Raw genomic sequence first — 16,445 nt, 5'->3', positions numbered from 1 at the left:
TCACGATTGCTTATTGCTTTCATTTGACTGTTTTGGCGTCCTATGATTTTATTTTCCCCCACCTCTCTCTGCATCACCACCGTTGACCGGCCGCCTCTCGATGCTGCTCCTTTAGCGAAAACCGTCTCCAGGTTGCATCCATGCCCTACACTTGCACGCATACATACACGCACGTACACACAGATACATACGCCTACACACACAAACACATCCACACACATGCATACATACATACACCTACACATACAACTACCCACACACTCATACCTGCACACAGACATAAACACACATGCCTACACACACATACACATACCCCCTACGCACAAACACACATACCCCCCCCACACACACATAACCACACACGTCTACATACACACACACTCGTGATTGCGAAAAACATAATTTGAATTCATCAGGTCAAAATTCAAATTAATTTCTTTTTTTTCTTTTTTCTTTTTTTTTAATTTTTGCTTCAAACTTTTTATATCTCAACTCTGCATCTGATTTTGAACGTTTTTGCAACTGGAAGTATACATCTCGTACTAACGGTTGCGAAAATAAAGGTCTTGCAGGTTAAAACGGAACACACTGTGTAGTATATACACACATTAAATGAAAACGTATTAAAATTTTAACTTAAGCATTTCCAATAATTAATGCTATCGATATAATTCTGTCCTGTGAATGCAACAAGTTTTACAGGGAAAAATAAAATATAATACGGTGCTGCACAGGGAAATAAAATTCTTTTACAGCTTGCATTATTAAAGTTGATGCTTTCATGTGGGATGCTGAACTTAAATATAAAATATTTAAAGAAAAAAAAAACGTTGGAATGTAAATACAGACGAGTCCCGACTTGCGCAAGGGACGCGTTCCAAGACCCCTCGCGCAAGTCGAAATTTCGCGTTGTGAAAAAGGGTACGTATAAGACTTTTTAATAAATATAAACATTTATTTTCGACACCTGTAAATACCCTTCAGCCAGCTTTAAACTGTTCCTTAAGTATATCTCAACGTTTAAAATGAAAAGAGCTGAATTTATAATGCATCAAAAATTAAAAAATTAAAAAACAACGTATTCAATGTAAATTACTGTAATGATGCGCAAACTCAATGTTCAATGGGAGAGTGATACAAAGTGCAATACTGTATGTACAGTAAGCAATATTAATAACAACAAAATGCAACACTACAGTGGATTAAAGCAATAAATATTGTAACTAAAAAACTGAAGATGATGATGGTTGGTGATGTGAAGCTCATCGAATTAATATAAATATTCTCCTGCATACTAATACGCTTAAACACTAATGTTAAATTAACTTTCACATTTGGAGTGGAAAACACGACTAGTACGGTGCCATTCAACAACAGTTCACATTCACTGAACTTCACCCCTCTAGCGTCACTGAAGTGCAGAAGTCCACTCACGAAACCAATATTTAGTAGCCAGTATTGAAGACGATACCTACGCCCAGCGGTTCCTTGACGAAAATTTTCGTGTTGCGGGCGAAGAATTCGCGTTCGCTATAAAATTCGCTACTCGGGCGTTATAGCTCTATCGGGCGTTATAATGGCTATAACTCGCCCATTTCGTGCAAGTCGAATCGTGCTGTAGCGGTAGTCGACATTACATTTCAAAGTATTACATAATTTTGTGCAAGAAATTTCAAACTTTCCAATTTCTCCCGACTAGAAATAAACGCCTACGGGAAAAAAACTTTTCTTCCCAAAATGTCCGGTTTTCTCCCGACAGTTTCCCTCTCCATGCCATTTACAAAAAACAAGAGAGTCATGAAAATGGCCATTTGTCAGAGAACCATCCCGAAAACAAAACGGATTCAATCCGATCCGACACTCACGTCTCTCGCTTTGCTGAGCCACGAAACGGATTCAATCCGATCCGACACTCACGTCCCAACGCCTTTCGACTGTGGGAATCGACGATCGTGGAAACGCTCGTAAGTCGTTATTTTCGTCTTCATCAAGTGCGCGGGGGCTGGGGGGGGGGGGGGGAGAGAACTGCGTAATGAAGTCATAAATTGTCCCGGAGTGGTTTCTCTCTCTTTGTCGACTCGCGGTGACCTCACGATGACAAAAGCTTCGTGTCAAGTGGCGAACGTCTAAAAAGCCACTCCACTGAGATGTCAAAGTCCAATTTTCACACACTCTGGCGTTGGGCAAGAAGTTTGGTTTTTATGTTATAGTTTCGCTTTTCTTTTTCCTCGATGAGTATTTATGGAAAAAGTGGAAGCATTCCACTCAAGGCTGGAAAAATTCGAACGGACACTTTTTTGCTTCATAACCAGGGCCCGACTAACTAAATGTGAGGCCCAATGCCCACAATGCTTTAGAGTCTCCCCCCCCCCCACCCGCTCTCTATTCTATTACATTAAGTCAATGCAAAATAATGTTTAACAATATTTCAGAGGTATGTGTTCAATTAATAAATCATTAATTTTCATTATTTTCACAAAAATACATGATTTTTTAATGGTATGTATAAGTTTTTAAAAAATCGGGGCCCCTTAGGAAGATGGGGCCCCAGGCCCAGGCCTAGTTGGCTTGTGCGGTAATCAGGCCCTGTTCATAACGTGAAAGGTGCACAACGCGTGCAATGCGTACGAAATCATTCCCACTTGTCTCATATCTGTTAATACGGGCTGTACCGAAAAGTCCTCCAGACATTTTAAAAATTCACAAAAAAGCAACAAATTGTCCAACCAATGTGCGGTCTGAGCCATCCTATTTCACAGGCTTACGAATTTTTTTATGACATCGTAAAAAAAAATATATATATATATATAAGTTTGTGTATGTAGGCGTGTGTGTGTGTGTGTGAGGGGGGGTTTGTGTTTCTGTCTAGGGGGTATGTGTGTAGGCATGTGTGTTTGTGTCTGTGTGCAGGTATGAGTGTGTGAGTGTTTGTGTGTGGGGGGGGGTGGGAATGTGTATGTGTGTGCAGGCATATGTGTTTGTGTCCGTGTGCTGGCATGAGTTTGTGGGTAGTTGTGTGTAGGTGTGTGTGCATATGTAGGTGTCTGTATGTATGCGCGTGTGTGTATGTGTGTAGCTGTATGTATGTGTTTGTGTGTGTATGTATGCGCGTGTGTGTAGGATATGGACGCAACCTGGAGACGGTTTTCGCTATAGGAGCAGTCGGTCGACGGTGATGCTGCGGAGGGGGAAAATAAAATGATAGGACGCCAAAAACAGTCAAATGAAAGCAATAAGCAATCGTGATTGCGCAAAAAAGCCTTGTACTTACTGTAGTAACATTGTACTGCATTGTGTGCACCACATTGTATCTAAGTACATTGAACTCTGATGGTGAAAGGTATCCGCAACTCCAGAGCTCGCATACGCTACCTTGCGGTGATTAACAACACTACCGAAAAAGGTAAAACATTCCATTCCACGTGTTTTCTCTGGGGTAAATTACAGGCTTCAGACAGTTTGTGGTGCGATGTAATTTCAGAAGAATAGAAAAGAAAGCTTCCCACAAACAAGATTAAAAGTTACAGTCACCAAGATTCAAAGTAAGTTATAAGTTATGGCATTTGTTTGTTTTACCCTTTTCAACCGCCATTAGACAGTGGCTGCAACGCCCCCTACAGTTTATTGGAATCGTGAATTTCTTTTCTGTTTAATGAAATGATTAAAAACCTAATATGATGTGTTTCTTACTGTAACAGTACTGTTTTACTTACTATACAACGAACCTATATAATTACACTTTTTTCTTTTTGTTCTTTTTATTTCATTTTATTTCATAATTATTTTTTATAATTATAATTTTTTTTTACGATGTCATAGAAAATTCTTGAACCTGTGATGGCGCGAACCTCATATTCATACGACTCTTCGTTGCTATTCTATGATTTTTTTTATAAAAAAAACGCGATTTTTGTCTCAATGATAAGAGCACTCGTTTAACAGTGTTCTTAGCAAGTGATAGGATGTTCCCAATTTTTGATGCATCCGCTGCATTGGTTAAGAATAAAACCTTAAATTTAAATCCACTGTCGGTACACTTCGTAAGCTCTTTTAGAGTTAAGCCAATCACACACACACACATATATATATATATATATATATATATATATATATATAACTTGAATTTTACTATTTTGAATTCAAATTATGTTTTTCGCAATCACGAGTGTGTATCTGTCGGCATGTGTGTTTGTGTGTATGTGTGTGTAGGTGTGTGTATGTATGCGTGTAGGATATGGACGCAACCTGGAGACAGTTTTCGCTATAGGAGCAGTATCGTGAGGCCGGCCGACAGTGGTGCTGGCAGAGGGAGGCGGTGGGAAAATAAAATCATAGGATATCAAAACTGTCAAGTGAGAACAATAAGCAATCGTGATTGCTCAAAAAAAAAAGGTTCCAGTGACTCAAGCTCGCTTATGAGCACGCCGAAATACTCTTCATTGCATCGTCAGCAATCCCTGAAGTTCGGGTTCTTGAGGAGGGGGAAAACTTCCTCTCTGTTTGCAATGCCACTCCCGCTTAAAATCAAAACTCATTCACGCAAAACGAAATTAAGACCTCAAGTCTTAAACAATGCGAAATCAAATCCGCGTAAAGTAAACCCGAGTAAAATGATTGTCGACTTTTCCCTCCAGGGTCCCCCGTACCCACCACAATTTGTGGTTCAACCAAGTTGGATAGCACCCTAAAGACAGTTCTGATTTTTTGATTCGAGACAACAATCTTCGGTCCAGCACCCCCAAAGTCTTCGTTTCACTTGGAGGACTTCGTGATATCAAGGCTATTTAACATCCCCCAGTCACCATTAATGAAGACGGTGGATCTTCAACCGGCTAGGATTGAACCCGGGACCCTACGAGCACACGTTACCGATCAGGCCACCACGGCCCAATGAGTGTCTACTGTAGTTCTTTTAGAAATGACCTTTTCCGAATGCAGTATGGCCACGGTCGAAGAAAGGTTTTGTCAACGCAATCGGAAACTAGGGGCCCAGCCGTTTAGGAGACCCGGCTTGGGACTGGAGTAAGATATATTTTATGAGTTTTATAAGGGGGGAGAGAGGGCCGTCGGTCAAACTGAAATCTTGGCTCTCGGCGGCCCTGGGTATAGCTTCATTTTTGAGCAATCACGATTGCTTATTGCTCTCACTTGACTGTTTTTAGCGTGCTATCATTTTATTTCCCGCCAGCACCCTCCGCAGCATCACCGTCGACCGGCTCCTCACGATGCTGCTCCTCTAGCGAAAGCCGTCTCCAGGTTGCATCCATATCCTACTACAAACAACACCTACACACACAAACACATACACGCATACATACAGACACCTACACACAACTACCCACACACTCATGCCTGCACACAGACACAAACACATATGCCTACACACACACATACACATTCCCCCCCCCCCCCCGGCACACACAAACACTCATACACACAACTACACAACTACCCACACACTTAAACCAGCACACAGACACAAACACTCATGCCTACATACACACGCATACATTCAGACACCTACACAAAACTACCCACACACTCATTCCTGCACACAGACACAAACACATATGCCTACACACACACATACACATTCCCCCCCCCCCCCCCCGGCACACACAAACACTCATACACACAACTACACAACTACCCACACACTCATACCTGCACACAGATACAAACACTCATGCCTACATACACACACACTCGTGATTGCGAAAAACGTAATTTGAATTCCAGATGTCAAAATTCAAATTAATTTTTAATTTTTTTTTCCTCTTCCCTGCCCCAAAGGTTACAGCTTTCCTAAAATATGATTTCTCTCTCAAGTTTGGACACGAGAGGGAGCTGGAAGTTGTCACGGAGGAGATAGCGACCCGTCCGGCCATCGGACGCTGACGGATGGCTTAATTCACTTTTCACTTTTTCTGCGTGGGATGGCAGCACTCGAGACACATTTCTAAGACACCATTTTAGCGTTTCTGCTATTTTAATTTATCGTCTGCTGTGCTTTCTATTTAATATTTGGTTATTTATTATCGTCTGCAATGTTTATCATTCTGTGTCTTATTTAATTTGTTTGTCGTCTGCGGTAGCTATTGTTTTTTTTCTTTTTCCTTCTCTTTTGCAATGGCAACGGAAAAAGAAATGAGATAGAACAGTTGAAATATTTTGATGGAATGAATGTTGGCTTTCCGCGCCTGTTGTTGAAGAAAAGTATAAATTATTTTCCTAATTCAATAATTAAAAAATTTATAAACATTATTATTGTTGTTGTTGCTACTAATGCCACTCGGGAACCCAAGCCCGAGCAGCGTACAAAACTGATTTTTTTAAGCAATCACGATTGCTTATTGTTCTCATTTGACTGTTTTTGAGGTCCTTTGATTTTTCCCAGCGCCACCCTCCGCACCATCACCGTCGACCGACTCCTCACGATGCTGCTCCTATAGCGAAAGCCGTCTCCAGGTTGCATCCATGTCCTACACACACGCGCATACATACACAACTACACACACGCACGCACACACACACATACACATACATACAGATACCTACACATACATACAGATACCTACACATACACACACATACACATACACACAACTACCCACACATTCATGCTTGCACACAGACACAAACACATATGCCTACATACACCATACCCCCCCCCACACACACACACATTCATACACACAACTACCCACACACTTATGCCAGCACACAGACACAAACACACATAATCCGTACACACAAACACACACGCCTACATACACACACTCGTGATTGCGAAAAACATAATTTGAATTCAAGATGTCAAAATTCAAATTAATTTTTTTTTTCAAATCGTGCGCTTAATTTGGTGGAAGTACGATTGGAATCAGACGATACGATAGATGGCAGCACCATCTATGGACAGTTCGATAATTAGAACCAAAACAGAAGTCGAATAACTCCTGGCTTAGCACCCCCAGAGGTATCGTTTCACTTGATGGATATTGTGACCACGAGCCTATTTAACGTCCCCCAGTCACCCTCAAAAAGTGGATTTCCGACCGGCTAGGATCAAACCAGGGACCCTCCGGTCACAAGTCCGACCCCTTACCGATCAGGCCACCACGGCCCTTTTATAAACATTCCAGATTATAGCAAATGGAAAAATATTAATTGGAAAACACTGCAGACGATAAATTATAACGGCAGTGAATTAGGAAACGAGCTCATATGTATATTTGTTATGTAGGGGAAAATCTGACTAGTGAGCCATTAGACAGAGTGGGAATTGCCATGACTTTGAAAAACTTTAGTTGTGTTGCTTGTGTCGGTGCCGATGGACTCGGAGTTGAGTATTCGAGATGGAAACTGAATCCAATCCAGACAGATCTGTAAAGGTCTCCTTGTAAGCAAAATAAGAAATGAAGACATTAGAAAAGAATTCGCTAATCCAGAACTCGAATACGCTACCTTGCGGTGACTTCAGAAAGTACCGGAAGAGGTAAAACATTCCGTTCCGCGATTTTCCTTTACGGTACAAAAATAGGCTTCAGGCAGTTTTTGTGGCGTGATGTCATTTCAAAAGAATAGAATAGAAAAAAACTCCAAGAAGAGGGTGGAAGAAGACTCATTCACTAAGTTTAAAAGCAGGTTATAAATGAGGGCATTTGTTTGTTTCATCTCTTTCAGCGGTCATTTGCCAGAGATTGCAGAGCCCTCTACAGTTTATAGGAATTGAGAATGACGAGACTCTGTGAAAAACATTGACTTCACGTCCTCGTAAAACAGAAGGTTGATTATAGCCTGTATATTTACAAATAATGTATGGTGAATTTTCTCGCCCATCCGCCCATGTTACGGATCCATATTATGATAATTTCGTAATTCATCCATCTTATGATCATTTTGCTCGGGAAAATGTTCTTAAAATTGGAATACAAAAAGAACCACATCGAATTTTTGAAAAATCGCTTCGAGGTGCACATCCCCGTGCTACAAACTAACTTTGCGCCAAATTTCATGAAAATCGGCCGAAGGTCTAGGCGCTGTGCGCGTCACAGAGATCCTGAAAGAGAGACTTTCAGCTTTATATGAAGTACGCTCTAAAAACCAGCTAAGGATGTGCACCTTTTTTGAAGTACCGACGACTCGGAGAAGGGGGGGGGGGGGGGGGGCTAAATAACTAATCAAATTATTTTTTGTTTGGAAAACAAATTGGATTTTGAAGTTCACCAGATCATTTTGTATGCGTCAGCACGAAAGTTTGGAAAATTTACAGAGGTGATTGTGTTTCGGTATTTTACCGAATTTCCGGTATTTTCGGACGTATTTCCGGTATTTTATGTCCGAAAAAAACCGGAATTATGTGGGGGTTTTTTTTTTTTAATGCTTTTATCTCCCTACCTCCGCAATTTTTTAAATTATATAATACTCATTAAATATAACTGCAAGAGCCTTAAGATGGACAAATGTCAAGATAATTTGTATAACACCAGCTCAAAAGTAACTTTGTAACCCATTAAAAATTTAATCAAATGTACACACACTATTTTGACTCAGAACTATTTAATACTATGGCAAAGGTGCGCTTAAGTAATAGGGACCAAAGATCCCCCCCCCCCCCCGTTCTCGCTTTGAAACTTTCAGGTATTTTTTGATGAACTCACCTTTACCCCTGTATTTAAGAGATGCTATTGTTGTCTATTATTACAGTCGAACTCAGCTTTGAGAATCCGGATTTAGCCAGAAAATTGAATTCGATCCGGATTGACCGAAGATCCGGAAAAACAGGGCCCGAATAAACGAGGTTTGACTGTGACGTAGTCTTATCAAATGTCGAGGCTCGCCATGCCAAACGATTCCCGACAGCATTCAAAAGTAATGCAAAGTGACATTTTGATTCGTTTCGCTGCCAGCCGTCCAGTTTTACGACTTCCTCGCCGCAAATGGATTGCGCGCGAAATCCGAGGAGCCGCCATCCTTCAAGTGTCGTGGTTTAATGGGGCGAGCGGGCAGCCCACTCATTTGTTCCGTACCTATTCATTTGCCTCACTACTCCCCCACTTTTTTTTTTTTTTTTGAGCAATCGCAAATTGCTCGCGCCGTAGTTGACGTTTATTCAGTTTTATTTTTCTACTAGCTGCGTTGCCCGGTCTACCTTGAAAATAAAAATTGTGTCAAGTGACGTATATTCAACAATCAGGCTTAAAAATTAAATAAAAAAAACATCATGATTTCCCTTCCAAGCAATGACGACAGATATTAAAGTACTTTTAAGAAATTAAATCCAGAAAGATGGATTTAAAATGCGTAACCATGGAAACACAAAATAAAATAAGTTTAAGGAATTAAAATGCGAAAGAAAATGGTTCACAATTTGAATGGAATCGAGATTTCTTACACTTGATTTTAAAAAGGCTTGTCACTTTTTTTTCTTTCGAGATAAAAGCTTATCTTTCCGACCATAGGTCGAGTTAGACCTGGAATAAAAAAGGTCGCTTTTTCCAATGGCGTCAAAAAGAAAGCTGTGGGACCATTCCTTCACTTTTTAGTGATTTATTTACTGAAGAAAGTAGTGCCTGAATTTCAGCTAAGCCTAAAAAAATTCCAGCTAAAAACGCAAATAACTCCCGCCGTAATAAAGTTAGAGCAATGAAACAAATTGCGTAGAGCGCGGAAAATTCTACCCTTTCTAACGATATGTAATATTAATAAATGACTTGTAACAATGTGCAAGTCATTTTTCACCCCCATATTTGAGAATTTATGTGAAAATTGGACGTAAATTGGAATAAAAAAAGAACTATTCATCGAATTTGATTCGAACTGATCTGCAAACCTTTTCAGGACTTAAAGGAACAAACTGTGAAAATTTCAGCATAATCGGGCGGGTATGCAAAAAACATAATTTCAATTTTAGCCGTCAAAATTCAAACGTTTGCCGGTGTCTGGATGCTGGATGTTGTGAATTGGATGTGTTTAGTTTAGTTAGTTTAGTTATGTGTTGTGAGTTGGATGTGTTAGTTTTTAGTTTAGTTAAGGATGTGTTTAGTTGGATGTGTTTAGTTTAGGATGTGTTTAGTTGGATGTGTTTAGTTTAGGATGTGTTTAGTGTTTAGTTAGTTAGTCTGTTGTGAGTTGGATGTGTTTAGTTAAGTTTAGTAACTGTGTTTAGTTAGTTGGATGTGTTTAGTTTAGTTTATGTTTAGTTGTGAGTTGGATGTCTTTAGTTAGTGTGTTTAGTTAACTGAAACAATTTCGCAATACCCTTAAAGGGGAAATTGTCGATGTTTAAGTAAAGTAAGAAATACTGTTAAATAACACAGTTACTTTTCCTGCAGGTTTTTTTATAGTGTACTTACTAATCGTACATAAACAACACGTGGGCTAATCTAGGCCATTGAAGCCTATAAGTTGAGCGCAGGGCCGCCGAGAGTCAAGGCGGACCCGTCGTCAGTTTGGTCGCTGATTCTCCCCTTTTCCCCCTAAAACTCGTCAAATTCATACTACACCGATTCCGAGACAGTCCTCTCAGAAAATATACGAAATTGAAGTCGAAAAAGTGCCATTTTAAGCTTTTGATCAAGTTAGGATTCGGGGATGTCCCCAGGGGTGTGCACAGAAACGTTGGGGCCCATCACAAATGACTTTCACGAGCTCCCTCCATACTGTTTACCCTGCATCCCTACATATATTTCACCCCTCATTTAAAAAATATCGGGCCCCTTTCAGGCTCGGGTCAATAGGTGCTCCCAGAACCTGGTTAACCTCTCAAATTAGGGGAAACTCGGCCTCATTTAGGGGCCCCCCACTTATTGTTTGGTGAAATTTTTCTAAACATTCTATGCGCATTGATACAACACTGACTAATGCTAAGTGGCCCAGCAGAATTCAGAGTTAATTTATTCCACCTCACCGACTGACAGAAAGTTTGTTTATTACATACTAGCTGTACGAGACGCGCGTTGCTACGCCAACAAAAAAAATACATCGTTCTACTGATTTTCATGACAATCGGTTGAACGGGGCAGAAGTGGCTACTCTGCAGTGACACCTGGTGGCGAGTGACTTCAATGACCTTCTCCGTGGAAAAATACATATATATAGCCATTTTCATAATAATCGGTCCAGGTATCCAGTGACTCTACTCAAATTTTGTACTCACGCAGTTTGCGAGATCCATCCATCGCTAAAAATATCAAATAGAAAAAGTTTTAAATCCCCCCGTCGCATGAAAAGCCATAAAACAATAAATTTATTTGTTCAAACGCAAGAAAAATGCTAACTTCTTATCAATGAGATCTTTCACGCGAATTAGTTTTATTCGTATTTATCCAATGGATTGTGACTTAAATTGGAATAAAAAAGGAATCGATCGGATTTTTTTCAAATCTGGTCTATAAACATTCCCAGTACCAAAAATAACAAACGGTGAAAGTTTTGCCGGGTCGTTTTTGAGTTCATGGATGACATACAGACAAACATTCATTTTTATATATATAGATGTTGCACTTGAGTTCTCAGCAAATTTGAGTAGTAACATTTTGAATCACATTTGACGCTTCACAAAGGAAATTAAATGTCATAAAAGTACATTGTAATAGAGTTGAATGAAATCAATCATTTGGATTCTAGCTTGTAGCTACATTTTATCAAATGCGTCCTCACTTCATTGTTCTTTCAAACATTTTTGCAAGTTCAAATGTTTGCAGTCTCTTTAAAAAAAAGCAGTTAAAAGCAGAAACTAGAAATGCTAAGCAGTTTTACAGTGATATTCGGGCCCCCTAAACATTCTGAGGGGAAGCTCAAGCTTCCCGAGCTTTTTGGGTAATCAGGCCCTTCTCATGCCCCTGAATCTCCCCCAGAAATTTTTGGAAACTGAAGTCCTGACGAGCGACTCACCTTGACCAGTTGTCCCTCGGAGGTCCCGGCGAACAGCACCGAGTGGGTGTTCTGGATGGCGGTGAAGACGGCGGTCACGTGGTCCTCGAGGTGCATCCGGAACCCGCCGGGCAGGGGCTCCCGCCCGGACACGAAGTGGTTGAACTCGGAGCCGCACAACCCCTCCTCCGCCTCCTACAGAAACGGAAATACAGACGAGTTAGAAAAATACCGAAGATGCGCTGTGACGATCCATTGAGAGTTGAACACGAAACCTGCTTCCACATAGAGTAGAAAAACATTTTTGTTCACTACTTACACTTTTATTTGATGAACCTTTAACTCGATGTCTGAACATTAAAATGATATTGCATCCAAGAAACCGTTAACTAAGCGCAATTCGCACAAATTGATTGAAAATATTTGACTCGCAAGAGGACAAAAGGTAAAGGATGGCATGAACGTCGGGTATGACTTTGATATACCCCCCCCCCAAAAAAAAAAAAAAATTACGCGCCAAATCTGGCACTCCCTACGGACTTTTTAGGGTTGCTGTTTCTTATTTTGGTGTTGCCAATTTAGGTTTTTTCAGCTTTTAGGTTTTTGCTGTTGCCAAATCTAGTATTTTCTTGTATTTTGTACCATTTTTTTGAGTTCTTTTTTAAGTTTAGTGGCAACAATTTTTGGATTTCATATATGCTTTAAAGCCATTTCATTCATTCGCCATTTCTTTGTGAAGTGATCAAGCAGATTTCTGAAATGCTGTATTTTGCTGCAAATCTGATTGTATTTTCCAATTATACTTTTTTTTCTATTTATTATTTTTATCTTTTAGCTTTCAATATGCCTACTGTATATAGTGTTATTGAAAAATTTCAGGGAATTTTGAGTCGGAAAATTGATAGTTGTTCTTCATTTTCGTCGGGTAGACCGACAGTTGGAAGGCCAGGCATTGTTAATTGTTTATTTGTGCATCAGGATATGCAGATGTTAATTTATTTTTTGATGGAGGTTGGATTGTTGAAGGCTGCAGTGTGTAAGAAATGTGGGTCTGGTATGAAACAGGTATTTTGCTCGGCGAGAAAAAAAAGTCGCCAAATTTCCGATTTGGGGGGGTATATCAAAGTAGTTCCGAACGTCATTAGCGCGGGTGTTCCCAGACTTTTCCGATTCGCGGCACCCTTTGAAGAGTTCGAATTTCCTCCAGCACCCACAGAGTTAGCATCCTCATATAAATAATAGCCGATGATAGAGTAACCCGCGTGTTTCAACAACGAAACCCGCGCCACGGCATGATCATTCGCTAATGTGTTTTGGTCATGTTTGACATGCAGGGAAAGGCTTTATCGTGACGAGGCTGAACTGGATCCGGTCACTTAACCGTTTCACTGTTAAGACTGTGTCATTGCAGGGGAATGAAGCAACGAAAACAATGAACGCCACCTACTGGAGTTTAGGGTTCATCCATTTCAACTATCAAAATATCACCTAACAGGCAATGGCTTCATTCAAATGCAGAAGAGTAGAAGCAATTCCCCCCCCCCCCCCCCATACCTTGACGGGCGACTTTCTAACATAAAATAATATCCTAGTTTTAAAATTTTATATTTCACTAGTTTTTACCCGCGGCTTCGCTCACGTTGATGCAGTTTTTTTCAATCGATTCAAGTTAATGGTCAACACAGGGAGAGGTCAAATAGTTAACCAAAAACTGGTTTCTCCCCAGTTTGTCGACATTTAAAAGGGTCTCCCCCCCCTTTAATGTATCAAAAGATATGATGAAAACTGAAAATCAAGGGAGGGGGGAGGTAAATGAAATGTCGGCGAAACTGGACAGACATCCAAAAAATCACAACATAAATCAGGAAAACGTTCAGGCCTTGTAAAGAATTCTCAAAAATTCCAATTCGAGTGATGTCAACAATTCTTATATAAAGTCAACCATTTCCCTTATAATCCCCATCCCCGTCAAATGGTGTCCAGCGCTACACCTGCTATCTAAATTATTGTATAGCTTTTTACCGGAGAAATCGTCTCAAAATAGGGTCGACAGTCACTACAAATACAGATTCTAATAATGTCCCTTTAGAGTGAGAACATCAAACCTTTAAAATCCTCCACGTGAAGGAAATCAACTGTTTCTTAACAACGTAAACAGTCCTGATTAAAATACCAAAAAAGTTCAGAGTGAAAAAACAATTAAAATCAGAGTAAGCACCAGTTTTTTTTTTTTAATGAGGACATTAGTTCCCATTTAAATGAGGACAATAGTACAAAAACTCCTCATTTCGGAAAGAGAAACATTCCCTAAAGTCTCTATTAGAATGGTGATATCAGCGTTTTCAAATAACATTTTTTTAATGAGGACATTAGTTCCCATTTAAATGAGGACAATAGTACAAAAACTCCTCATTTCGGAAAGAGAAACATTCCCTGAAGTCTCTATTAGAATGGTGATATCAGCGTTTTCAAATAACATCTCCCTCTGAAGATCTCCTTCATGATTAATTACAAAAATCTTCAACGGTACAGATTCGATGGCATAAAAAAAAGAACAATACTCTCTATTGTCGTCATAAAGTAGGGATATTGATTCCACAAAATCCTAATTAGCACCATTAATCCACACACAGAGCTCAGTATCGACAAATAATACTGTGCGAAGGGAAACTGCATGAATACGATATTCAATGCGATTGCAAAACCCCTCGCGACAGATGAATCGGACACGACGAGCGCAATGGAGGAAGGACCATAGAACCTGAACTATGGCTGTGTGGCTCAATGGGAACATGTCTTGTGTCTCGATGAATCCAGTTTCTTGTTATTCTTTACCTCAGGCATGGTTCACATGTGGCGAACCCCCGCAGAAGCCTACAATTTTTACATGGTCTCTAGCAAAGTAAAGGTTGCTTATATGCAACCTGGCAGCATTGCGAAGGCTACACAGACCCTGCTCGTAGTATTATGTCACTTCGGGTGCCCCAAATATTCTGCTGCCGGAACGTAAAAGTGCGGCAGAATTTCTCACAATTTACTTATAAAATCATAACAGCTTTATAAGAGCGTTGTATTAACAGCGTTGTATATTACGCGTTGTATATTACGTTGTATATTACGCGTTGTATTAACAGCGTTGTGTAGCGGTGTATATTAACAGCATTGTATAGGAATGTCCCATTCCTATACAACGATGAATGGGGTGGTTCCATAATGGTTTGGGGCGTGGTTTGTGCCCTTGTCACCTCACATGGACGGGCCACTAGCGCTGACTATCTCAGTCTTCTGGCCGATCACGCGCATTCCACGGCACAGACAAACCCCCGTCCGGGGATTGCTTATGTCAAGATGACAATGCCCCAATGAAACTGTTTAGTTCATGGTTTCGGAAACATGAAGATGCAGTTGCATGCATATACTAATAATAAGAGTAGACCGAGCTTTCCCAGACTTGCTGATGAAAAAATGGGTTCATGGATACATCATGTGACTGGTGGGAGGCTTGGCGAAAACTTTGGCGGCACGGTTGCTAGACGGCAACATTATCTATAGTTTGGCACTCAACACGTATTTTGAGACGTGATGTGTTTTCATTATATTTTTTTTCCAGGTGCAGAGATTGAACTGTTTTTTCTTTTAGTTATGCATTATTTTGGCATTAGCTTTTGATCACAGTTTTCAGTCACTTTTATTTCATTTGGAACTGCTACGTCAGCGTTTGCGTGAACGTAATGGCGTAAACGTTTTGCGTTAACGCAAAAATAACAAAAAAATCGGTATCTTAAATTGAAATTGTAGGTAAAAATCTTACCGTTTGCCGATTCTTTTTGAGCGCTTGCATCTTTCATTGCTTAGAGAGTTAGTGAAATTGACTAAAGAAAATGCACAATACTATCTAAACGAAAAACTCACTATATTAACAAAATATTTACAACTTAGAGTAACACATTTGACTCCATAAAAGATCGTTCTTCCGTGTTCCATCAATTGTATTTATTTTATTTCTCGCGGGTGTTGATCGTCTGCTACGATCAACGCCCGCGGTTGCTAGGATATCCACCAGTCCCATGGTTTGGTTTATGAGCAGCAAAAGAGTTGCCATAGCTCGGTCTACTCTTATTATTAGTCTATGGTTGCATGCATTCCATGGCCTTCCCAATCTCCGACATTGAATATCACAGAGCCCGTCTGGAAAACCGAGTAAGTCTCCGTAATTATCTTCCGGGATTTGGGGCGGATTCTGCATATGGAATGGAACAACCATCAATATGCACTTACCACCATCTAGAACTTATATGTGTCCAATTCAAGCAGTTTGAACAGCCAAAGATCTCTTTAAGTATTAGGTGCAAAACACTTCATTTTGAAAGGTTTTTCCATTCTTTTGGACGACCCCTGTATTTTTTTTTATTGAACGGGACAGAACGTTTTCAGGTATCCTGTCCCGTTGCGCCAGCTCACACTGAAAGGTCCCGTTTTAAGGAACGGAACACTGAATGGTTCAACCTAAAGTCGCTTGGTGGAGCTGTTCAAGCAGTTTCATACCAGTAAATTAAAGCATACGTCATTAT

The 16,445-nt window shown here is 40.2% G+C and overlaps 1 protein-coding gene across 1 annotated transcript in view; it reads right to left on the bottom strand.

The window, feature by feature from the left end:
• The window catches only part of LOC129217750 (hepatocyte growth factor receptor-like), a 144,102-nt gene that overhangs the window by 116,185 nt on the left and 11,472 nt on the right, over positions 1–16,445 (bottom strand). Inside the window, exon 4 of the mRNA XM_054852090.1 lies at positions 11,896–12,069. Within this exon, the coding sequence (XP_054708065.1) occupies positions 11,896–12,069 (174 nt within the window). The remainder of the gene's footprint in view (positions 1–11,895; positions 12,070–16,445) is intronic.

The sequence above is a fragment of the Uloborus diversus genome, chromosome 2, assembly GCF_026930045.1.
Source record: "Uloborus diversus isolate 005 chromosome 2, Udiv.v.3.1, whole genome shotgun sequence".
Classification (NCBI taxonomy): domain Eukaryota; kingdom Metazoa; phylum Arthropoda; class Arachnida; order Araneae; family Uloboridae; genus Uloborus; species Uloborus diversus.
This window is presented reverse-complemented; position numbering and strand designations above follow the sequence as displayed.